Genomic DNA, 22,945 nt, shown 5'->3' with positions numbered 1-22,945 from the left:
CCCCGGGACCCCCAAGGTCACCCCCGGGGCAGCGCGGGGGGCTCGGGCAGGATGGGGCGATGCTGCTCGTCCTGCCCGGCTTCATCCCGCGCCTTGCATGATGTGGAAAGTGGAATTTCACCAATTAAAGCGGCTCCCAGAGCAGGGACTTTGCAGAGGGATGTGACCTTAACTCCGGAGCGGGACTTTTTGCACAGGGATGAGATCCCAGCTCCAGGAGCAGGGACTTTGCAGAGGGATGTGATCCCAGCTCCGGAGCAGAACGGGACATTTTGCACAGGGATGTGACCCCACCTCCCGGAGCAGGGATTTTGCAGAGGGATGCGATCCCAGCTCCGGAGTGGAGCCAGGACTCTGCAGAGGGATGTGATCCCAGCTCCCAGAGCAGGGATTTTGCACAGGGATGTGACCCCACCTCCCGGAGCAGGGATTTGGCAGAGGGATGCGATCCCAGCCGCAGCCCCCAGGCAGATCCCGGCGCCCACAGAGGTAGTTTGGGGAGGAGGATGGAGCCTGCTCCACTCCCCACGCCCCAGCAATGGGGGCGGTGTGCTCAGGATGCCCCAAAGTCTCTCCAGCAGCCCCGAAGCGTTTTGGGGGTGCAGAATCCCAGAGACCCTCTTTCTTGGAGGGGAGATTTATCTCTCCGCCTGGAGGGGGAAGAGCAGGTTGGGGACAACATCCACCAGGCCCTGCCCACGCCATGGGACAGGGCACAAAGCTACGCAGCCTCGGGGACAGGGCCGCGGGCTCTCCTCAGCCACGGGACCATGCAGGGGCCTCACGGGAGCCCGAAGGGCAGGCCGGCTGTGGGGTGTCACTGTGGGACCCCCAGGGTGTCACTCTGAGCCCCCCCAAAGGCAGAACCAGGCTGGGGGTGTCACTGTGGGACCCCTCAGAGGCAGGACTGGCCCTGTTGGCATCACTGTGGGCCCCCCCAAAAAGGCAGGACCACGCTGGGGGTGTCACTCTGAGCCCCCCCAGGGGCAGGACCAGCCCTGTTGGCATCACTCTGGAACCCTCTTAAAAGCAGGACCAGGCTGGGGGCGTCACTCTGGGTCCTCCCACAGGCAGGACCAGGCCAGGGCTGTCACTCTGATCCCCCAGGGTGTCACTGAGCCCCCCAGGGTGTCACTGAGCCCCCCAGGGTGTCCCCTGAGCTCCCCAGGGTGTCACTGAGCCCCCAGGGTGTCACTTGAGCCCCCAGGGTGTCACTGAGCTCCCCAGGGTGTCACTCTGAGCCCCCAGGGTGTCACTGAGTCCCCAGGGTATCACTGAGCCCCCCAAGGTGTCACTGAGCCCCCCAGGGTATCACTGAGCCCCCCAAGGTGTCACTCTGATCCCCAGGGTGTCACTCTGAGCCCCCCAGGGTGTCACTGAGCCCCCCAGGGTGTCACTCTGAGCCCCCAGGGTGTCACTCTGATCCCCCCAGGGTGTCACTGAGCCCCCCAGGGTGTCACTCTGATCCCCCCAGGGTGTCACTCTGATCCCCCAGGGTGTCACCCTGAGCCCCCCAAGGTGTCACTCTGAGCCCCCAGGGTGTCACTGAGCCCCCAGGGTGTCACTGAGCCCCCAGGGTGTCACTCTGATCCCCCAGGGTGTCACTCTGATCCCCCAGGGTGTCACTGAGCCCCCCAGGGTGTCACTCTGAGCCCCCAGGGTGTCACTCTGATCCCCCAGGGTGTCACTCTGAGCCCCCCAGGTGTCACTCTGATCCCCCAGGGTGTCACTTCTGCTCGGGGTTCTGCTGCAGGTGCTGCTCCCACTCCTGCTCCACCACCTTGTAGAGCTCCATGGTGGCTCGGGCATCTTCCACCGAGGAGTGGCCGCTTTTCCCCACCTGTGGGCACAGACACAAAGTGGCCACAGCTCCCAGTTTGGGGGGGCAGCCACAACTGGGAGAGGGGGGGGATGTACAGAGATTAGGGAGTGCAGGCAGCTGTGGGGTGGGGGGATGCAGAAGATTTGGGGGTAGAGGAAGCTCTGGGGGGATGCAGGGAGATTTAGGGGGATACAGGGAGCTTAGGGGGGTATAGAGAGATTTGGGGGGGATGCAGAGAGCTTAGGGGGTAGAGACAGGTTTGGGGGGGATGCAGGGAGCTTAGGAGAGTATAGAGAAACTTAAAGGGATGCAGGCAGATTTGGGGGTACAGGAAGCTCTGGGGGGGTGCAGGGAGCTTAGGGGGTGCAGGGGGATTTAGGGAGGATGCAGGCAGATTTGGGGGTACAGGGAGATTTAGGGGGGTGCAGGGAGCTTAGGGGAGTACAGGCAGATTTGGGGATACAGAGAAAATTGGGGAGGTGCAGACAAAGCTGTGGGATGTGCATAAAGGGAAAAAAACCTCCCAAGGCTGCAGGGGTTGAGCTGACAGGGAAAGGGAAACTGAGGCACGGGGCAGCCTCACTCCAGGACTGGCAGCCACGGCTGAACTCAGGGTGCCTCAGACCTTTCCCCCTCCCTCCCCACTGTCCCCTGGGGTGGTGAGGGGCTGCCCAGGGTACCTGGATGTCCTGGTTGAGCAGGGCCTTGGTGAGGCGTTTCAGGGAGATGTTGACGTTCTCAGGGAAGCCAGCCCTGCGGTTCAGCAGCGGGATCTGCGACGTGTCCCTGGTCAGGGCTTTGGGGTGGCAGTAATGCAGAGCCTTGAAGTCGTTGTGGATGGCGTGGCCCACCACCACCTTGCCAGCAAGGATCTGCAGCACCTGCACGAGAGAGGGGGGTGAGACCCCAGCAGGGCCAGCCCTGCTCTGGGGGAAGTTTCTGCCCCCCTAGGAATGGGGGCAGCCCCTTGGGGCAGTGTGGGGATGAGTGGGGGTGGTGCAGGGTGGGGACAATCCTTGTACCCCTGAGACAATCCCTGTGACCCGCACAGGGCAAGGGTGGACAATCCCTGTGCCCCACAGGGCAGGGGGGGACAATCCCTGTGCCCCACAGGGTAAGGCAGGGACAATCCCTATGCCCCAAGGACAATCCCTGTGCCCCACAGGGCAGGGGGCGACAATCCTTGTGTCCCCGGGACAAACCCTGTGCCCCAGAGGGCAGATGGGGACAATCCCTGTGCCCCCTGGGCTGCAGATCTCAACCCTGTGCCCTCCACCCGTGGCACTGCAACCCCTCACTCCCTGCCCCAGCCCATGAGTTCTCCCCATTGTCCCTGGGACACAGGGATTGTCCCTGTCCTGCCCTCTGAGGATTGTCCCCTCCTGCCCTGTGGGGCACAGGGATTCTCCCTGACTGCCCTATGGGCACAAGGGGCACAGGGGTTGTCCCTCCCTGTCCTGTGGGGCACAGGGATTGTCCCTCCCTGCCATGAGATTATGCCCTGGGCACAGGCATTGTCCCTGACCTGCCCTGTAGGGCACAGGCACTGTCCCCAATTTCCATGTGGGGCACAGGGACTGTCCATGGGGCACAGGGATTGTCCCTGGGGCACAGGCATTGTCCCCCCTGCCCTGTGGGGATCGTCTCCAGGGCACAGGGATTGTCCCCTCCTGCCCTCTGGGGCACAAAGGTTGTCCCCAGGGGCACAGGGATTGTCTCTGGGGTACAGGGACTGTCCCCTCCTGCCCTGCGGGCACAGGGATTGTCCCCAGGGGCACAGGGATTGTCCTTGGGGTACAGGGACTGTCCCCTCCTGCCATGTGGGGCACAAGGATTGTCCCTCCCTGCCCTGTGGCGATTGTCCCCCACACCCCATACCCCACATCCCCATGTCCCCCAAGCCCAGCCCCACACATCCCCGTGCCCATCCCTCTCTGTGTGCCACGCAGGCTGACCTGCTGCTGTGCCCGGCGGAAGGGCACGGCCTGTGCCATGTGCCGCGGGCGGATGCCGCTCCAGCGGGTCCGGTAATCCACGATGGCCGCCTCGGGCCGCACGTACTGGTCGTACACCACGTCCCCCTCATAGGTGACGATGCTGCAGCGCGCCAGGGCGCTGGTGCGACCCCCGGGGCCCGTGCCCACCATCTCACAGTCCAGGGCCACCAGCTTGGAGGGCACCGGGGGGGCACTGCCAGCCCCACGAGCCTTGGCCTTGGCCCCGGTACCGGTGGGGCCCTTCTGGGCCGCCCCCCGAGCCTTGGTCTTGTTCTGAGTGGGGGCACCGGTACCGGTGGGGCCGTTCTGGGCCTCCCCCTGATCTTTCCCCTTGGCTCCGGTACCGGTGACACCGTTCTGTGCCGCCCCCCGAGCCTTGTCCTTGGGGCCGTTCTGCGATACCGGAGAGCACCGGGAGGTGGTGGCAGCACCGTTCTCCTTGGGGCAGCGTTTGGCCCCCCCACGCCGTGTCCGGCCCGGCCGGGGCGCTCCCGGTGCTGCTGCCGGGAGCTGTTTCTGCCGCAGGACCCCGCGGCGCTCGAGCTCCCGGCGCCGCCGCACGAAGTTCTGGTGCTTTCGGTTCCCCGGTTCTTTCTTGGAGCGGCGCTCCGGGGCGGAGAAGTCAACGTTGAGGATCAGATCGTCCATGGCGGGGACGCTGTGGGGCGGAGAGGGGGGTCAGCGGCGGGACCCTGGGCACCGGGAAACCCCGGGTACCGGGAACCCCCCACCCCCGGGACTCCTGGCACTGGGAACTCCCGGACCGCCGGTACCGGGACACCCCGACCCCCGGGACTCCTGGTACCGAGAATCTCCGACCACCGGACTCTCGGCACCGGGAAACCCCGACCCTCGGGACTCCCGGTACCGACAGCCCCCGACCCAAGGGAGTGCCGGTATCGGGAAACCCCGACCCCCGGGACTCCCGGCCCCGGCAATCCCCGACCCCCGGTACCGGAGCCCCCCGGTTTCGCCCATACCCCCGCTCACCTCCGCCCCCGGAACCGGAAGTTCCCGGGAAACACGCGGCCGGCTCGGTCCCGGCAGTGACGTCATCCGCGCGCGCCGCGGCGGGAACTCGGCGGCGCCGGGCTCTGAGGGACACGCGCGCGGCCGCGCGGCGTCTGCGTGACGTGTGTGATGACGTCAGATCGACGTCACAGAGCATCGGCGACGACATGCCCGGTGTGGCGGCCGGGCCGGTGACGTCACGGGTGCCCGGGGGTGAGTGATGTCATGGCGACTCGGTGTGTGGGGGTTGGTGTCACTGCTGCGTGACGTCACGGCGGGCCGCGTTCACGCGTGACGTCACTACCGAATGACGTCATATGTGTGCTGAATGGCGTGGGCAGAGCCCGGGAGGGGTGAGAGTGCCAGGGTGGCCTCAGGGTACCAGGGCGGCTTCACGGTGCAAGGGCTGAGGGTGAGAGTGCCAGGGTGTCTCAGGGTGCCAGCGTGGCTTCAGGGTGCCATTGCTGATGTCCCCCAGGAGCCGCCATGGCGGCCGCGCCCCGTGCTGCCCCAGAGCCGTCATGGCAGCGCCCGGAGCAGCGCAGAGCCGCCGACATCATCCGCCTGCTGAGCCTCTACCGGCCCCTGCTCGACGCCTTCGTCATTGTGAGTGTCCCGGAGCTGTGCCCGGGCTGTGCCCACTGAGCTGTGACCCCACTGAGCTGTGATCCCTATTCTGTCCCCCAGGGCTGTGTCCCTCAGGCTGTGACCCCTGAGCTCTGACCCCTGAACTGTCCCCTTAGGCTGTGCCCTCTCCAAGCCGTGGCCCCCCAACCTGTGACGCCCAATCTGTCCCCCCCACGCTGCCCCCTGTCCCCGCAGGATTTCTTCACGGAGGACCTGTGGTCCCAGCTGCCCCCATCCTGGCAGCCTGCCCTGGCCGGTGCCACCCCGGAGCAGCTGGCCGGGTTCCTGGGGGGCCGGGGGGGCCCGGGGGCGGCCTGGCCGCTGTCCCTGCTGGCATTCGGGGCCGCTGCCCGTGCCCTGGCCTTCCCCCGGGGCTGCCCGGGATCGGCCCCGCGCCCGCCGTGCCAGAGCTGCCGCCTGCCCCCGCTGCTGCGCCGCCACGTCAAACCCAAAAAACAGCACGAGATCCAGCGCCTGGGCAAGGTGGGTGCCCCGAGCCGTGCCCTGAGCCCCCAGCCCCCCCAAGAGCCCCCTGAGAGCCGCTCTCCCCACAGCTGCTGCAGAGGCTGAGCTGCGCCACCGGCTGTGAGCACGTGGTGGATGTTGGAGCAGGGCAGGTGAGAGCAGGGGGACAGGGAGGGGGGTCCTGGGGATCTCCCAGCCCAGCTGAGCCCCTGTGCCCCCCAGGGATCCCCCCATGTCCTTCCCCCACCCCATCTGACCCCTGTCCTCCCCAGGGCCACCTGTCCCGGTTCCTGTCCTTCGCCCTGGGGCTCAGGGTCACTGCCGTGGAGAGCGATGCCCGCCTGTCGGCCCTGGCCGAGCGCTTTGACCAGGAGCTGCTGCAGGAGCTGGCCAAACCCAGAGCCCTGGCACACAGGAGACCCTCCCCGTGCCCCCCCTGTGCCCCCCAGCACATCCCCGGCCGCCTGGACCCCGCAGCCCCCTGGGGGGAGCTCCTGCTGCCCCCCGACCCGCCGGGAGCCGGCCCTGCTGCCCGCAACCCTCTGGGGGGCCCGGGGGGCTCCGAGGACGGGCACAGGGTGCTGGTGACAGGGCTGCACGCCTGCGGGGACCTCGGGCCTGCCCTGCTGTGCCACTTTGCCCGCAGCCCCGCCGTGGCTGCCGTGGCATTGGTGGGCTGCTGCTACATGAAGCTGTCGAGCGCCCCAGAGCAGCAGCAGCAGCACCCTGGGTACCCGCTGAGCGCCTCGGTGGCGGCACTGCCAGGGCACCAGCTGTCCTACCGGGCACGGGAGGCGGCGTGCCACGCTCTGGAGGAGTACCAGGCACGGCTGAGAGAGGGCAGTGCCCACCTGCGTGCCCACTGCTACCGCGCCGTGCTGGAGAGCCTGATCCGCGCCGCTGAGCCCGGCAAGAGGCACCTGGGGCTGCAGCCTGGCAGGAAGGCACACAGCCTGAGCTTCACACAGTGAGTCTGGGCATGGAGAACGCTCCTTCTGCATCCCCCAGTGGGCACCAGAGAGTTTGGGCATTGGGAACCCCATTGTGCATCCCCTGGTGGGCACCAGTGAGTCTGGGCATGGGGAATGCCCCTTATGCATCCATCGCCTGGTGGGCACCAGTGAGTCTGGGCATGGGAACCCCATTGTGCATCCCCTGGTGGGCACCACTGAGTTTGGGCATAGGGACCTCATTCTGCATCCCTTGGTGGGCACCAGTGAGTCTGGGCATGGGGAATGCTCCTTGTGCATCCCCTGGTGGGCACCAGTGAGTCTGGGCATGGGGATCTCCTTCTGCATCCCCTGGTGGGCACCAGTGAGTCTGGGCATGGGGAATGCTCCTTGTGCATCCCCTGGTGGGCACCAGTGAGTCTGGGCATGGGGAATGCCCCTTATGCATCCATCCCCTGGTGGGCACCAGCGAGCCCTTTCTGGGAGATCTGCTGAGTCTGGGGATGGAGGATCCTTTTCTGGAACTTTCCTTGTGAGTCTGGGGAGGGAGAACCCCTTTTTGGGACCCTCTTCATGAGTGTGGGGAGTGGGGTCAACCTCCTGTGTCCCTTCCTGACCCTGCAATGAGTTTGAGGAGGGGGGGACTCCTTTCTAGGACCCTCCTTATGAGTTTGGGAGGAGACTCTTCTGGAACCTCTTGATTGGGAGGAACTCTTTTCTGGAACTCTCCTTTGGGTGGGAGTTATTGGGGAAGAGTTGGGATCAACCCTTCTGTGTCACCCTTTCCTTGACCCCTGCAGTGAGCCTTTGGGGGACGTGGGAGATAGCTGCCCTTTTGGGATCTTCCTCATGCGTTTGGGGCTGGGGGAGCCCTGCCTGGCACTCCCCTGCCCCTCTTCCATGACAGATACGCCCAGCTGGGGCTGCCCCTGGCAGGACTGGACCCAAAGGGGGTCCCACTGGACTCAGGGGCTGTGGGGGCCATGCTGGAGCAGCAGCACAAGGTGGTGGCGTTCTGCACCCTGGGGCAGCTCCTGGCACCCCTTGTGGAGACCCTGATCCTGCTGGACCGGCTGCTCTACCTGCGGGAGCAAGGTGGGCATGGGCACAGATCCTCTCCCTCCTGTTTCCTCTCTCTCTGTTCTCCCAACTCTCCTTTTTCCCTTTTTCCCAGGTTTCCACTGTGCCCTCGTGCCCCTGTTCAACCCCAGGTTCTCCCCACGGAACCTGGTGCTGGTGGCTGCACGGACCCCGCTGGCCACAGCGCTGGCTGGGCTGGCCAAGGACAGTGAGGATGGGCACAGCAGCGAGGATGAGGATGTGGAGGAAGCAGAGACCCCCAGGGAGGGGCAGAACCACCAATAAACCCAGGATTTGTACACTCCAGGGCTGGCTGTGACTTGGTGCCACACTGAAAGCACTGCACACTGCAAACACAACAAATGGAGGGGGTGTTTATTGCAGAGCCCACCTTGGGGGGCTCCCAGCTCCCCCAGTTAATACCAGGAGGATTTCTAGGCCTTCCTCAGGGGGCTCCCAGCTCTCCCAGTTAATACCAGAGATTTCTAGCCGCTTCTCCAGGGGGCTCCTAGCTCGTCCCAGTTATACCAGGAGGATTTTTCTAGTGGTCCCAGCTCCCCCAGTTAATACCAGTAGGATTTCTTGGCCCTTCGTGTCTCCACAATGCCCATGGCATCCATGATCTCCTCCTCAAAGGTCTTCAACGACGGCCGGTACGTCTTGGCCAGCGCATCCTCTTGTGATGTGTCCTTGGGGCCATCTGTGTGGGCATGGGGACAACACTGACCCCCCTGTCCCCTCTGTGTGCCCTTCCCCGTGCCCCCAGCCCCCTGTGGCACCCCTCTCACCGATCCACTGCTCGGGCACGATGCCATCCTTGCGTGGCTGCGGGGGCACGGGCAGGATGCGGCCGCTGCGCAGCGACACGCGGACGCGCTCGCCCTCCTCCGTGAACCTCCACTCCACCTCCGTGGGCTTCCTGCGTGGGCACACAGCGTTGGTGACAGGCAGGAGCAAAGTGGGGGACCCCTCAGCGCCCCCCACCCAGTTTTACCGGTCCTCAGGGTCCACCAGGCTGATCTGGCTGAGCAGCAGAGGTGCCTCGCTGGCGATGTAGGTGCTCGAGTATTTGGCGGTGCGGTTGACGTAGCGATAGTGCTGTGAGGGGACACCATGGGGTCACTGATGGCCCTGTGGCCACCTCAGCCTCCCCAGCGCTTCCTGCAGCCCTCCCTGCTGTGGCCTCACCGTGTTCAGTCCTTCCACCACCACCCAGTTGCGGGCTTGCACCACCTGGCTGACCAAGCCCTGCTTCCCCGCGTCCTTCCCGGCCAGCACCTGCACCTGCGGGTGGGGAGAGGGGCACAGGTGTGTGAAAAACGCCCAATCACTTGTTTTTAAAATTTGAAAAGTTTAATAGTAATAAAATGGTTATAAAAAATAGTAATGCAATTAAGAGTAATAATAATTTGGACAAACTGAATTAGGGCAATATGAGACAATAAATACAAAGAGTTATGGATGACCAGGTATCTTTTTCTGGGCAGCACCAGCCTGAAAAAGGACCCACGTTAACAAAGGATTAACCCTTAAAAGCAACAGCCTGTTGCACATTCATACACTTCATACATGATGCATAAATTCCATTCAAACAGGATTCTGTCTGGTCATCATCAGCTTCTTCCTCTGAATCCTAACCGCGCCTTTGAGGCAGGAAGAAGTTCATTTCTTCTGATAATGGTCAATAAATTCTCTTTCTCTGAAAGATTCAGGTGTCCTATGGCTGCTATCTCACTGCAAGTCCTTTCTTTAAAAAAAGTATCCTACACATATCGTTTCTATTTTAACATTTTTTATAACCTAAAACTCTATTTAACACACTACTTCAGAGAATTAACACAGCGTTACTTTCTAACACAACACATCTAATATCCATTTGAATATTTGCGAAAAGCCAATCATAAAATACATGCATTTTTCACAGGGTGGGGCCTCACCGTGTCACCCTTGAACACCTTCCAGTCGTCCTTGGCGATGGGTTCCACGAAGACCTTGCGGCGGCGCTGCCCCGGGGGGTTGCGGAGCCGGGCTGTGGTAGAGTCGGGCGGCCATGTGCCGTGCCGGTAGCCCGGGGGCAGCCGCGGCCGTGCCGCGCTCAGCAGGACCGACAGACGCATGGTGCTGCGGGCTGGGAGGGCAGGGAGCTCTGGGAACACCCCTCATCCTCACCAGGGTCATTGTGTCCAGGTGTGGGTCTGGCAGAGTCACCCCAACCCATCCAGAGCCCCCTCTGAAGGGAGGGAAGCGTCTGGCAGAGCAGCCCCCCACAAATGGGATCCCACAGATTCCCACAGCCCAAAGGGGATCCAGGTACTGCAGAGCCATCCCTTAACTATGGAGGGACCCATGGATCCCACAGACTCTCACTCCCCACAGCCCAAAGGGGATTCAGGTACTGGAGTGCCGTCCCTTAACTATGGAGGGACCCAGGGATCCCACAGGGCACCCCACACCCAAAGGGGACCCCAGTGTTCTGCAAAGCACCCTCTACTTCCAAAGGGGACCTGCAGAGCCGCCCACTCCCCGAGGAGAACCGAGGGGTCACACCTGGCCCTGGTGAGGATGAGGGGGGAACACGGGCAGAGACCCCAGCAAGGAGCACCCAGGGCTCCCACAGAGCTCATTCCCACAGAGGGGGACACGGGCAGAGTCTCTCCCACACCCGAAGGACCCCATGGATACCACAAAGACCCCCCTGACTCCCAGAGCCCCCCCTGACTCCCAATGACCCCTCTGGTTCCCAAAGCCCCCCCACCACCCAAAGGGGACCTGCAGAGCACACACCCCCTCCCCACCAACGGGAACGACACCCGCAGAGCCCCGGCCGCCCCCAAAGGGCCCCGAACCCCATCAAAGCCCCCCAGCACAGCCCCGCAGAGCCCCCTCGGGGGTCCCGGTCCCGACCCCCCTCACCTGAGGGGCCGCGCCGCTCCCGCGCTCCGGGGGCGTGGCCAAGACACGGCGCTGCGGAGGCGCGAGGCACGCCGGGAGTTGTAGTCCTAGCGCGGGGCACGCCGGGAGTTGTGGTCCTAGCGCGGGGCACGCCGGGAGCTGTAGTCCCACCGTCCCTCCAGCCCTCAGCCCCGGCCCACGGTGAGCGGCTGCCGGGAGCTGTAGTCCGGCCACGGCTCCATCTTCTGCCGCTGCCCTCGGGTGCAGGTGCAGGGGACGGTCAGTGCTGTCCTCTGTGCAGGGAGCCAGGCACGGCCTAATTGGCCCAGTTCGGCCTCTCCAGGCCGGGCTGTGCGTGTGGGACAGAGCAGCCAAGGACGGTCACGGCCCTGAGCCTGACACAGCTCACGGAGCGTTTGGCATGGCCCTCGGGCACAGGATGGCATTCTGGGGTGTCCAGAGCCAAACTCGATTATCCTGATTATGCCTGCTCAGGATATTCCACTATTCCAGCATAAAATATGAGTGTTTGGACAAGGCTCTAGGACATTGGGATTGGGAGCATTTTGGGGTGTCCTGAGCAGGGCCAGAGCTCAATGAACCCTGTGGGTCCATTCCCGCTCAGGATATTCCACTATTCCAGCAGAGAAGCCGAGTGCTCGGACAACATTCTTGGAGGTTCATATTGGGAGCATTTTGGGGTGTCCTGCGCAAGGCCCAGAGCACAAAGGACTCGATTATCCTGATTATTCCTGCTCAGGATATTCCACTATTCCAGCATAAAAGCTGAGTGCTTGGACAATGCTCTAAGACACTGGGATTGGGAGAATTTTGGGGTGTCCTGTGCAGGGCCAGAGCAGGACTTGATTATCCTGATGAGTCCCTTCCTGCTCAGTGTCTATTCCACTATCCCAGCATAAAATTTGAGTGCTTGGACAAGGCTCTAGGACACTCAGACAGGGAGCATTTTGGGGTGTCCTGTGCAGGGCCAGAGCTGGACTCAATTATCCTGACAGGTCTCTCCCAGCTCAGGATATTCCACTATTCCAGCATAAAATATGAGTGCTTGGACAACATTCTAAGAGGTTGGCATTGGGAACATGTCCTGTGCAAGGCCAGAGCTCACTAAGCCCTGTGGGTCCCTCCCTGCTCAGGATACCCCATAATTTCATGATCCTAGAGGTCAAGGAGTGTTTAGACAATGCTGGGATTTTGAGGCCAGCAGTGAGAGTGGATCCTTTCGTGTCCCATCCAGCTCAGGTCATTCTGTGATCCTGCAGTTCCTATTTTAACTCCTCTCCAAATCCTTCCCCTGCCCCAGTCCCATCTCTCCCCATGGTCCATGTGTTGCCAGAGAGGCTCTGGCAGCCCCAAAGGGTACCAAACCCCCTCATTCAGGGGGTCCAGGGGCTCACCCAGGTCCCACAAGCACTTTTAAAAAGGCAAGATTCGCTTTTATTTCAAATCAACAGCTCAGCCCCGAGGAATCGCCAACACAAAGCGTGTGCCCACAGCAGGGCAGGCACAGAGCGCTCGGGGGCAGGACCCAGCTGCTCTGCATTCCTCTCTTTTCTTTTTTTTTTTTTTTTGTAGTTTTTTTTGTTTTCTTTTGGAAATTTCCTTGTCTGGAGCTCCGGACACGACGAGCCGGCGTGGGGCAGCACCAGGAGCCAGGGGGAAGGATCAGCTCGCCAGGGAAGCCACTACAGGCTGTGAGGGGCCAAGAACAGAGGCAGGCTCTTGTCAGAACCCCCCAAAACCTGGGGGCTGTGGGGACAGGGCTCAGAGCACCCCCCTCACCTCTCCTTGTGGTCTCTGACGTCCTCCTTGCCCTCCTGCTTGGCCTCGTTGGTGGCCGGTGTGTCGGCGGCGTCGCTGTTCTTGTCCCCCTCTCCTGGGTTGGCTTTGGGCTCCTCCTTGGGGGCCTCTTCGTTGGCCACCTTCTTGTCCCCTTCCTGCCCCTCTGCATCCTTGGGGCGTTTGGGGGAGTCCTGTGGGGGGAATTTGGGTCAGCCCAGTCCCTGTCCCCAACATCCCCAGCCCCTGTCCCAAAAATATCTCCATCCCATGTCCCAAACATTCCAGGTCCCCAACACCCCCATCCCCTGTCCCAAACATACCCCATCCCAAACATCCCCTGTCCCCAACATCCCCACCCCTGTCCCCAACATCCCCATCCCCTCTCCCCAACATGCCCAGCCCTTATTCCAAACATCCCCAGTTCTTGTCCCAAACACCCCCATCCCCTGTCCCTTGTCCCAAATATCTCCATCCCATCCCCATCCCGTCCCAAAAATCTCCATCCCCTGTCCCAAACATCCCCAGCCCTGTCCCAAACATCCCCATCCTGTCCCCCGTCCCAAACATCCCCAGCCCCTGTCCCCACCATTCTGGGTCCCCAACACCCCCATCCCCTCTCCCAACCATCCCATCCCAATCTCTGTCCCAAACATACCCCATCCCAAACATCCCCACCCCTCTCCCCAACATCCCCAGCCCTGTCCCAAACATCCCCTGTCCCCAGCGCCTCTCCCCAAATTCCCAAGCCTCTGTCCCCAAGCCTCTGTCTAACCATCCCAGTCCTAAAATCCCCATCCCCTACCCCAAAATCCCAGCCCTGACCCAAACATCCCCATCCCATCCCAAATATCCTTGTCCGCAACATCCCATCCCCTGTCCCTGTCCCAAACATACCTGTCCCCAAAATCCCCATGCCCTGTCCCAAACATTCTGTCCCCAGCATCCCCTGTGCCCAACATCCCCATGCCCTGTCCCAAAAATCCCCATCCCCATTCCCAACATCCCCATCCCTCTCTCCAACATCCCCAGCCTGTGTCCCAACATCCCTGTCCTAAAAATCCCCATCCCTGTCCCAAACAGCCCTGTCACCAGCATCCCCCCATCCCTGTCCCAAACCTCCCCAGCCCCTGTCCCCAACATCTCCATCCCTGTCCCCTGTCCCAAAAATCTCCATCCCCGTCCAAACCTCCCCATCCTCATCCCAACATCCCCAGCCCTGTCCCAAACATTCCCATCCCCAACATCCCCATCCCCTCTCCCAAACATCCCATCCCATCTCCTGTCCCCAGCCCATCCCCAAACACCCCCATCCCCTGTCCCAAACATCCCCTGTCCCCTGTCCCCAACATCTCCACCCCCAAACATCCCCATTCCAAACATCACCAGCCTCCGTCCCCAACATCTCCAGCCCCTGTCCCAAACATCCCCATTCCCAAATACCCCTATTCCCATCCCAGACATCCCTACCCCCCATCCCCAGCATCCCCATCCCCTGTCCCAAACATGCCCAGCCCCTGTCCCCAGCATCCCCTGTCCCCAACACCCCCATCCCCTCTCCCAACCATCCCATCCCAATCCCTGTCCCAAACATCCCCTGTCCCAAACATCCCCTGTCCCCAACATCCCCACTCCTGTCCTCAACATCCCCATTCCCTCTCCCCAATATCCCTGTCCCAAAAATCTCCATCCCCTGTCCCAAACATCCCCAGCCCGTTCCCAACATCCCCAGCCCCTGTCCCAAAAACCCCCATCCCCTGTCACAAACATCCCCCCCTCCCAAACATCCCCAGCCCTGTCCCAAACATCCCCCATCCCAACATCCCCATCCCCTGTTCCAAACATACCTGTCCCCAACATTCCCATCCCCTGTCCCCAACATCCCCATCCCTGTTCCCAACCTCCTCAACCCCTCTCCCCAACATGCCCAGCCCTTATTCCAAACATCCCCAGTCCTTGTCCCCAACATCCCCATCCCCTGTCCCCTGTCCCAAATATCTCCATCCCATCCCCAACATTCCCAACATCCCCTGTCCCCAAATAACCCCATCCCCTGTCCCAGCCATCCCTGGTCCCAAACATCCCAATCTCCAACATCTCTAGCCCCAGTCCCCAACATCCCATCCCTGGTCCCAAACATTCCCTGTCCCCAGCACCCCCACCCCTGTCCCAAACATCCCCACCCTTGTCCCCAACATCCCCAGCCCTGCCCAGCACCCCCAGTACCTCCAAAGCATCCTCAGCTTTCCTCTTGCTGCCTCCTTTCTCGTTCTTCTCCTTGCTCTGCTCGTCGATCACCAGCTTCCCCTCCTCGTCACTGCTGCCCTCGGCGTTGCCCTTCTTGTCCCCGTCCCCCTCGGGCTCCCGCTCGGCCGCCTCGGGGCAGCTCTTCTTCTGGGTGGGCTGTGGGCATGGAGGGGTTCACAGGGGGCTCCCAGGAGGGAGGAAAGGTTGGGGGGAGCTGGGATGGAGCCCCCCCAGCTCGTGACCCACCTGGTAACCGGAGGCTTTGACCGTGGGGTTGTTCTCGATCTCCCACAAACCTTCGCTGAACCCTTTCCGCTTGTTGGGTTTGCCAAACTTCTCCTTGCACTCCTCGTAGGGGAAGAGGTCTTTGGGGCCCAGGAATGCCCTGTGCCAGGGGAAAAGGGTGAGGGGTGGGAGTAGAGGGGGGGGTCTCACCCCTCCCAAACTCACTGTGAGCCCCAGCTCCCACTCACGTTTCGTGGGTCCCGAAGAAGAAGACTTGGTACTTATTGGAGGAGGATTTGACTGCAGCTTCTGGCATCTCATCAATCTGTGGGACACAAAGGACGGGGTGAGAGGAGAGGGCAGAGACCCCTGGGGCTCCTCAGACCCCAGGACATCCCCTGGGGCTCCTCAGATATCCCCAGGACATCCCCTCCAGTGTCCTATGGATGGGCACAGCTCAGGAAAGGAAAATTAATTGGGAATTAATTTCCTGCTGGCAGGAGGTGCTCAGCAGAACAAGGGGTGCCCACAGGTGTGGGGCCAGCAGGGCTCCCCTTCTCCCACCCCCTGCCCCCCAAATCTCTTATCTAGACCAGCTCAGACACACTCAGCAAATTCAGGCTCAGACCCCAGGACATCTCCTCCAGTGTCCTATGGATGGGCACAGCTCAGGAAAGGAAAATTAATTGGGAATTCCCCATAGTCTGGAGACAGTGTTGGCAGGAAGTGCTCAGCAGAACAAGGGGGTGCCCACGGGTGTGGGGGACAGCAGGGCTCCCCTTCTCCTACAAACTCTACTCTAGACCAGCTCAGACACACTCAGCAAATTCAGGTGCTGCCAGTGATGCCACAGCTCCTCAGATGCCCCCAGGACATCCCCTCCAGTGTCCTGTTGATGGGCACAGCTCAGGAAAGGAAAATTAATTGGGAATCCCCCCACAGTCTGGACACAGAGCTGGCACAGCAGCACTCAGCAGAACAAGGGGTGCCCACAGGTGTGGGGGCCAGCAGGGCTCCCCTTCTCCCACCCCTTCCCCCCTAAATCTCTTATCTAGACCAGCTCAGACACACTCAGCAAATTCAGGCAGTGCCACGGCATCGCCCCCAGCCTGGGCCAGCCCCAGGGACTGGGGTGCCAGGGGAGGACAGCCTGGCCAGAAGGGGGTCAGCAGACAAGGGGACAGCCTGGCAGGGCTCTGGGGTCAGGCAGCAGCCGGTGCCAGCCCCAGGCAGGTGCTGCTCCACCGAGCGTGAATAATCCCGAGGCGCCGAGCAGGAAGGGAGCGAAAGCAACTCCGGCTGCTTTTTATAGCAGCTAAAAATAACCCCCCCTGCAGCCAGCAGCCATAAATTCCCCGAGAAAACCTCAAAGGGAGGTGCAAGGAGCTGAAGGAGGATGCGGGTGGGGGTCTCGGGGCAGGCGCCAGCACGTCACTGTCACCGGGCAGCCGGGGTGCCAGCTCCTGTCCCAGTGCTCTGCTGACTCATGGCACAACCTTCCCTCTGTCACTGTGACCCCCACAGCTTGCCCAGCCTCAGTTTCCCCAGCCAGCAGGGCCAGGGTGCTGTGACAGGGTGGACCTGGCCAAGAGTTTGTCCTGGTTTCCTTCACAGAGCTGGGGATGGCACCAACGCTCATCCCTGTGCTGAGGGGCAGTGCTGGCACAGCCCTGGGGCACACGGAGGGCATGGGGCACTGGGAGGGGCACTGGGGATGTGGTGGAGGCTTGGTGTGATGCCCACTCCTAGCTGGGACGTGCCTTTGTGCCATCCCCACTGCCCAAGCATGGTTTGGGGCACACAGGTCCTGCACCAGGATCCAGGGGGTGTTTGAGGATTATTGACGTGCTCCCACCCACAGCCCTGGGGCTCCTGGCACTGCCATGTCCCAGTGCCACCAGCGGACACTCCATGAGCAGGGACAGTTCCCAGAGGGTCCCTGGCCCATGGTGGCAGCTGGGAGCAGCAGCTCCATCCCTGCGTGGCACCGAAGGTGGAGGAGGGGATGCTGTGACTCAGAGGGGTGGCCACCAGCCCAGCCCAGCCCGGCCCAGCCCAGCCCAGCACGGCCCGGCCCAGCTCCCAGGGAAGCTTCCCCCAGGCCACGCTCCTGCAGGTCAGAGTGTGCCAAAGGCCCCATCAGCCTTGGCACACAGACCCTCCCCATGCCAGGCCTGGACAGGGACCCACAGGGACCCCACAGCCCCTGGCAGTGCCAGCACCCTGCTGGAGATCCCAAATCTCCTTCCCCAAGGAAAGGCAGCAGCTCCAGGATGGCTGCGCTGTGTCACCGTGTCCCCAGCTCAGGAACTGAGGGGCTCCCATGGAGCTGGGACCCCCTGGCAGTGGGAATCCCTGCACAGCCCCCCAAGGGACAGCTGGGACCCCCTGGCAATGGGATTTCAGCCCAACCCATCCCCTCCCAGCCCCCCGAGGGACAAATGGGACCCCCTGGTAATGGGATCCCCTGCCCATCCCTGCCAGCCCCCCATGGGACCGCTGGGACCCCCTGGCACTGGGATTCCCTCCCCAGTGGGATTCCCAGCCCAGCCCCCCATGGGACACCTGGGACCCCCTGGCAATGGGATTCTCTACCCAGCCCACCCCTCCCATCCCTTTATCAGCCCCTCCTGCACCCCCAGGGCATGTGCTGGCTCTATCTGCAGGGCCAGGCAGGGATTTTGGGGTGCGGGGACACAGGGCAGGAGGGTGGCACCCCTTTGGGGACACTGATAATGTAGACAGTGCTAACCCACCCAAAAAACCTCACTGCTCAAACTGGCCCATGATAGGCTTTGTCACAGCCCGTGTCTGTCTGTCCGGACAGTGGCAGCAGACAGACACACGGCTGCAGTGCCAGGGTAAAGTCCAGGTGCCCATTGCTGTCCCCCTGCCAATGGCACCGGTGTCACAGCCCAGGGGCAGCGCCCAGGGGTCTGAAAGGGGCTGGGAATGTCCCCAAGCTCTGGAGCGTGGCAGGGGAGGGACGGGCACAAACCCCTGAGCTGGACTCTGCCCCCAACCTCTGCTCTTCACCTTTGCCACTGCTCCACTGGATCAGCCTGCCCTGCCCTCCCTGCCTCAGTTTCCCCCCTGCAGGACAAGGCTGGCACAGGAATTAATTAATTCATTAATGGAATTAACTCATGTGGGTCACACACGGTCCATGAAGCACATGGGGGAGGGGGGCACATGCACTGGGTGGCACTCCTGAGTCCCATGGGTGCCACCCAGGTGCTCTCCTCAGTCCTGGGGGCATCACTGGGCCCCATCCCAGCAGCACCAGGCTGGCAACGGGCACCAAATTCCAGAGGGAATGGCCCAGAAGGATCCTGACCCTATGGCACAGCTAGGAGAATGGGAGATGCTCAGAAAAGGGATGCCAGGGGGGACGTCAGAGGTGCCAGGAGGGTGTTAGGGGTGCCAAGGAGGGTGTCAGGGGTGCCAGGGAGGGTGTCAGGGGTGCCAGGGAGGGTGGCAGAGGGGCCAGGGGGATGTCAGAGGGCCCAGGGGGGGTGTCAGGGTGCCAGGTGGGGTGTCAGGGGTACCAGGAAGGATGTCAGAGGTGCCGGGGGGGGGGGTCAGGGGGCCCAGGGAGATGGCAGGGGTGCCAGGGGGGGTGTCAGGGTGCCAGGGGGTGTCAGGGAAGATGTCAGAAGGGCCAAGGGAGATGTCAGGGGTGCCAGGGGGCTGTCAGAGACACCAGGGGGGGTGTCAGGGGTATGCCAGAGGTGCCAGGATCCCATGTGCTGCTCCTGCCTCATCCCCTGCCCTGCTCCCTGGCTGTCCCAGAGCTCTGTATGAAAAGGGGCTGCAGATCTGGCAGGGAAGCACCAACAACAAGGGTCTGCCATAAGGGACCCTGCAGAGAAAGGGTGAGGGAAAAAACGAGGCAAGCATCATCCTCCAGTGCCAGCAACTCATCTCCCACTCTGGTGCCTCAGTCTCCCCCCTGTTTAACACTGCCCCTCTCAGGGAGAGCTTTCCACCGAGCTGCTGGTGTTGGAGAACGGCACCAGGTGCCATCCCCAGGGGAAGAAAGGGAGGGAACAACCCCTCCCCCGTCCATTTCTTGCCCTATCTCTGAGCTCCAGCCACACCTGGTTGGAAACAAACACCCCATGGAACGCCACGCGTGGCCGGCTAAGGTTTCATCACAGCACCTGATTAGTCACGGGCAAGCCCTGCCTGATTAGTCACGGTGGGGAGGGCTCTGCTCCTAAACCCCCTTGGCTTTGGGGAGCCCAGCCAGAGGGAGAGGGGAAAAAAACCAAAAAACCATTCCCTGCCTGCCCTAAATATGATGGTGGGGGTCAAATGATGAGATGAGCGGGGTGTGAAATGAGATGAGTGGGAGCTGAGCCCACGAGGCTTTGGAGCCCCGAGCTGGCATCACCCCGGACCCCATTTGGATGGATGAGGGCTGCAGGAGGATGGATCAGCCGGGGGGCAGCATCGCTTTTCCCCCCGAGGGAGGGAAGGAAGAGCAGGCGGTGTGGAAGCTCCCAGGGATCCTCTCTGTGGCTCCTCCTCGCCCAAAGCCGCTTTCAAATGCGCGTTGGGAGGGCCGGTGCCAAATCCGAGCGGCTCCCAACCCCCTCCCGGCCTCCCCGCCAGAACCCGACAAACCAAACAAAAGTTATTCAAATCCGCCAGGGGAAGGGGGGCACTGGGGAGGGATCCTCGGCCTTTAAAGCCCTATCGCCCCCATTCCGTCCTTTTTTTCCGCTCAATTTGGGGTTTGCAGGCAGCCCCCGGTGCCCTTTGCAGCAAGGCCGTGAGGGGAGAGAGTGTGTGTGTGTGTAGGGGGGGGGAGGTGAAAAACACTCCAAGGAAATTTTAAACTGCATCATCAACCGCTTAAAAATAACCAGCGCCGTGTTGTGCAGCCAGAGCTGCCCACGGGCCCCATGGTTTGGGGTTTATGGCGGGGGTCCCGGGCTCATGGCCCCCTCAGGGGACACCCAGGACCCTCAGGGGACACCGGCGGTGCTGGCACATGGTGGGGCCTGCACCCCCTCGGTCCCTTCCCCCCGTCCTAAGTCCTCAATAATTCTATCGATTTTCTAAAACCAAACTCTCGGCGTAAGCGCTGCCACCTCTGTGGCACCTCTGAGGCCACCGAGAACCGGGGGGAAACGCTCGGGGCTCTGCCGGTTTGGCTGAAACCCCCCAAAATCATCAGTGAAGCGCAAAGGGGGCGAGCTGGCCCTTCCCATGAGCGGGAAGGGTTCATGGAGCGGCCCCACGTGGAGCAGGGACCCCCCGGTACCGGTCCCGGGGGATGGAGGGGTCACCCCGGGCTGGCCCAGCCTCGTGCTCCGCTGCCGGTACCGGGGGGTCCCCGCTCCCACGCGGTGCCAGAAGCCACGCGGTCTCCACCCGTGATCTCCCCCTCCCGTCCGTTCCACCGGGAGAGAAATGAATAAACAGCACAAAAAGGGCCCTGGGGGAGCCCGGGATGTTGTTTCCAACACATGAAACCCCCCTTAAAACCCAAAGAAATGTCCCAAAGCGCCTCCGCAAGCCTCGGTACCGAATAACCCCCGAGTCCGCCGGGCCCGGCCTTACATAAGGAGCCGGCAAAGTTGGACCCCGGCCCCGGTGGAAGATCCGGGGTGGGGGGGGGATCAAAGCCTGACCCCCGGTACGGACACACCCCCCCCGCCGCTCCGCTCCACCGGGGCAGCCTGACCCCGGTGCGCCCCATCCCCCCGCGTTATGCAACGGGGAGCACCGGGAGAGAACCGGGAGAGCACCGAGGGTGTCCCACCGCCCTCCCACCCCTTAGCCCAGCTCCTTACCCGGGCAGGCCAGTGCGGGTAACCCTTCATCTTGGCGAAAACCAGGTCCCCGCATTTGTATTCCTTCTGCCGGTTGGACCGGGACATCTTGGCTGGGCTGGCGGCTCCTCCCGGGACCGGGGGAGCGGGCGGGGGGAGGGGGGATGGGGGAGGGGAGGAGGGGGGGTTACGGATGAACTTTGGGAGGCAAAACCCGGCCAGGCAGGGGATTAGCCAAATAAATATAAAAAAAATCTAAAAAAAAAAATCAACAACAGCAAAAAAACCCTCCCAAATGCGAAGGGGGAGAGGCAGCGGCTGCTCTGCCCCCCCGGGCCGGGGTCAGCGGCGGCGCGGCGCAGCGGCGGAGGGCCCGAGCCCCATGCGGTTGTTTGTGTTTGAAATTCAATTGCTCCCTCCCTCGGCCACCCCCCCCACCCCCCCGGCCACCCTTCCCCTTCCTCCTCCTCCTCCTCCTCCTTCTCCTCCTCCTCCTCCCGCTGCCGGTGGATGCGCTCGGAGCTCGCAGCGCTGCCTGGGCGCGCTCACGCACCGCCCGCCCACAGCGCCGTGCGCGCTCCCGGCACCCCAAAAATACCTCAAAGCACCCCAAAAATACCTCAAAATGCCCCAAAAATACCCAAAATGTGCCCCGTGCGGGTGGCACCAACCGCGGTGTGTCACCAGGGGACGGGGAGGGACAGCTCGGTGTGGAACAGGGGGGAGTTGGGTGTTGGAGCGGGCAGAATGGATGGAAAACAGAGGGAAAGGGGGTAAAGACACGCAAAAAGAGGGTGAAACAGCACAAAAATGGTGTAAATAATGTGTAAAGCAGTGCAAACCTGTCATGGGAAAAATAGGTGTAAAACACTGTTAATAACTAGTGTAAAACAGCACCAAAATGGTGTAAGAAACATGTAAAACAGTGTAAAACTATAAGGTGAAAAGCAGGTGTAGAACAGTGCATAACCAGTGTAAAACAGCACCAAAATGGTGTAAGAAACATGTAAAACAGTGCAAAACTATAAGGTGAAAAACAGGTGTAAAACAGTGTAAAACACTGTAAATAACCATTGTAAAACAGCACAAAAATGGTGTAAAAATACCTAAAGCAGTGCAAAACTATAATGGGAAAAACAGGTGCAAAACACTGTAAATAACCAGTGTAAAACAGCAAAATGGTGTAAAAAACATGCAAAAGAGTGCAAAACTGGCATATAATTGTGTAAAACAGTGCAAAAGTGGTTTTAAACTCATGCAAAACCAGTGTAAGAATGCAAAAACAGTGCAAAACAGCACCAAAATGGTGTAAGAAACATGTAAAACAGTGCAAAACTATAAGGTAAAAAACAGGTGTAAATCAGTGTAAAACACTGTAAATAACCAGTGTAAAACAGCACAAAAATGGTGTTAAAAACATGTAAAACAGTGTAAAATGGTAATGGGAAAAACAGGTGTAAAACAGTTCAAAAAGAATGTAAAACAGTGCAAAACTGGAATGTGAAAGGCAGGTGTCAAACAGTGTAAAACATTGTAAATGACCAGTGTAAAACAGCACAAAAATGGTGTAAAAATGTGCAAAGCAGTGAAAAACTAGAATGTGAAAAACAGGTGTAAAACAGTGTCAAACACTGTAAATAACCAGTGTAAATAACCATTGTAAAACAGCACTAAAAATGGCGTAAAAACCATGTAAAACAGTGCAAAACTATAATGTGAAAAACAGGTGTAAAAGAATGTAAAACACTGTAAATAACCAGTGTAAAACAGCACAAAAAATGGTGTAAAAAACATTAAAGCAGTGCAAAACTGGTGTAAAATCGTGTAAAACAGTGCAAACTTGGCATAAAGATATATAAAAATGTAAAACAGTGCAAAACTATAATGTGAAGCCATGAAAAATAGGTGTAAAACAGTGCATAACCAGTATAAAACAGCACCAAAATGGTGTAAAAACCATGTAAAACAGTGTAAAAGTGGCATAAAATGGTGTAAACCAGTGTAAAATTGGCATAAAGATATATAAAACAGTGCAAAACTGGTTTTAAA

General features: G+C 60.8%; 4 protein-coding genes across 4 annotated transcripts; 1 reads left to right on the top strand and 3 right to left on the bottom strand.

Moving 5' to 3' along the window:
- Positions 1-817: 817 nt before the first annotated feature.
- Positions 818-4,904, bottom strand: ISG20L2 (interferon stimulated exonuclease gene 20 like 2). Its single transcript, XM_064732738.1, has 5 exons — positions 4,810-4,904; positions 3,778-4,477; positions 2,503-2,703; positions 1,703-1,840; positions 818-1,128 (listed from the first exon to the last, which is right to left on the bottom strand). Exons 2-4 carry the CDS (start codon positions 4,465-4,467, stop codon positions 1,727-1,729), a joined length of 1,005 nt encoding a protein of 334 aa, XP_064588808.1. The 5' UTR covers positions 4,468-4,477; positions 4,810-4,904; the 3' UTR covers positions 818-1,128; positions 1,703-1,726.
- Positions 4,883-8,256, top strand: METTL25B (methyltransferase like 25B). Its single transcript, XM_064732717.1, has 7 exons — positions 4,883-5,043; positions 5,309-5,436; positions 5,653-5,940; positions 6,012-6,074; positions 6,195-6,889; positions 7,780-7,967; positions 8,047-8,256. Exons 1-7 carry the CDS (start codon positions 4,998-5,000, stop codon positions 8,235-8,237), a joined length of 1,599 nt encoding a protein of 532 aa, XP_064588787.1. The 5' UTR covers positions 4,883-4,997; the 3' UTR covers positions 8,238-8,256.
- Positions 8,257-8,310: 54 nt separating this feature from the next.
- On the bottom strand, positions 8,311-10,915 carry MRPL24 (mitochondrial ribosomal protein L24). The gene is made up of 6 exons (XM_064732757.1): positions 10,866-10,915; positions 9,890-10,080; positions 9,141-9,236; positions 8,947-9,050; positions 8,741-8,871; positions 8,311-8,652 (listed from the first exon to the last, which is right to left on the bottom strand). Exons 2-6 carry the CDS (start codon positions 10,067-10,069, stop codon positions 8,516-8,518), a joined length of 648 nt encoding a protein of 215 aa, XP_064588827.1. The 5' UTR covers positions 10,070-10,080; positions 10,866-10,915; the 3' UTR covers positions 8,311-8,515.
- A 1,361-nt stretch (positions 10,916-12,276) lies between these two features.
- On the bottom strand, positions 12,277-21,332 carry HDGF (heparin binding growth factor). The gene is made up of 6 exons (XM_064732746.1): positions 20,918-21,332; positions 15,362-15,438; positions 15,135-15,273; positions 14,868-15,044; positions 12,645-12,835; positions 12,277-12,554 (listed from the first exon to the last, which is right to left on the bottom strand). The coding sequence occupies exons 1-6, from the start codon at positions 21,002-21,004 to the stop codon at positions 12,548-12,550; spliced, it is 678 nt and encodes a 225-aa protein (XP_064588816.1). The 5' UTR covers positions 21,005-21,332; the 3' UTR covers positions 12,277-12,547.
- Between the last annotated feature and the right edge of the window lie 1,613 nt (positions 21,333-22,945).

The sequence above is a fragment of the Zonotrichia leucophrys genome, chromosome 25 (genome assembly GCF_028769735.1).
Source record: "Zonotrichia leucophrys gambelii isolate GWCS_2022_RI chromosome 25, RI_Zleu_2.0, whole genome shotgun sequence".
Taxonomy (NCBI): Eukaryota; Metazoa; Chordata; class Aves; order Passeriformes; family Passerellidae; genus Zonotrichia; species Zonotrichia leucophrys.
The sequence above is the reverse complement of the archived record's forward strand: the minus strand, read 5'-3'. Positions and strand labels throughout refer to the sequence as shown.

Bases quoted from the DNA above. Each gene is read 5' to 3' on its own strand.
- METTL25B (XM_064732717.1), top strand. From the start codon at position 4,998: ATGCCCGGTGTGGCGGCCGGGCCGGTGACGTCACGGGTGCCCGGGG. The intron at 5,044-5,308 runs GTGAGTGATGTC...GATGTCCCCCAG, and splicing joins GACGTCACGGGTGCCCGGGG to GAGCCGCCATGGCGGCCGCG. The intron at 5,437-5,652 runs GTGAGTGTCCCG...CTGTCCCCGCAG, and splicing joins TGCTCGACGCCTTCGTCATT to GATTTCTTCACGGAGGACCT.
- HDGF (XM_064732746.1), bottom strand. From the start codon at position 21,004: ATGTCCCGGTCCAACCGGCAGAAGGAATACAAATGCGGGGACCTGGTT. The intron at 15,274-15,361 runs GTGAGTGGGAGC...CCCCTGGCACAG, and splicing joins TTCTTCGGGACCCACGAAAC to GGCATTCCTGGGCCCCAAAG. The intron at 12,836-14,867 runs GTACTGGGGGTG...TTCCCCCCACAG, and splicing joins AAGCTGAGGATGCTTTGGAG to GACTCCCCCAAACGCCCCAA.
- MRPL24 (XM_064732757.1), bottom strand. From the start codon at position 10,069: ATGCGTCTGTCGGTCCTGCTGAGCGCGGCACGGCCGCGGCTGCCCCCG. The intron at 8,872-8,946 runs GTAAAACTGGGT...GTGCCCACGCAG, and splicing joins CTGGTGGACCCTGAGGACCG to GAAGCCCACGGAGGTGGAGT. The intron at 8,653-8,740 runs GTGAGAGGGGTG...ATGCCCACACAG, and splicing joins CGTGCCCGAGCAGTGGATCG to ATGGCCCCAAGGACACATCA.
- ISG20L2 (XM_064732738.1), bottom strand. From the start codon at position 4,467: ATGGACGATCTGATCCTCAACGTTGACTTCTCCGCCCCGGAGCGCCGC. The intron at 2,704-3,777 runs GTCAGCCTGCGT...TCTCTCGTGCAG, and splicing joins TCCGCCGGGCACAGCAGCAG to GTGCTGCAGATCCTTGCTGG. The intron at 1,841-2,502 runs GTACCCTGGGCA...CTGTGCCCACAG, and splicing joins TGCTCAACCAGGACATCCAG to GTGGGGAAAAGCGGCCACTC.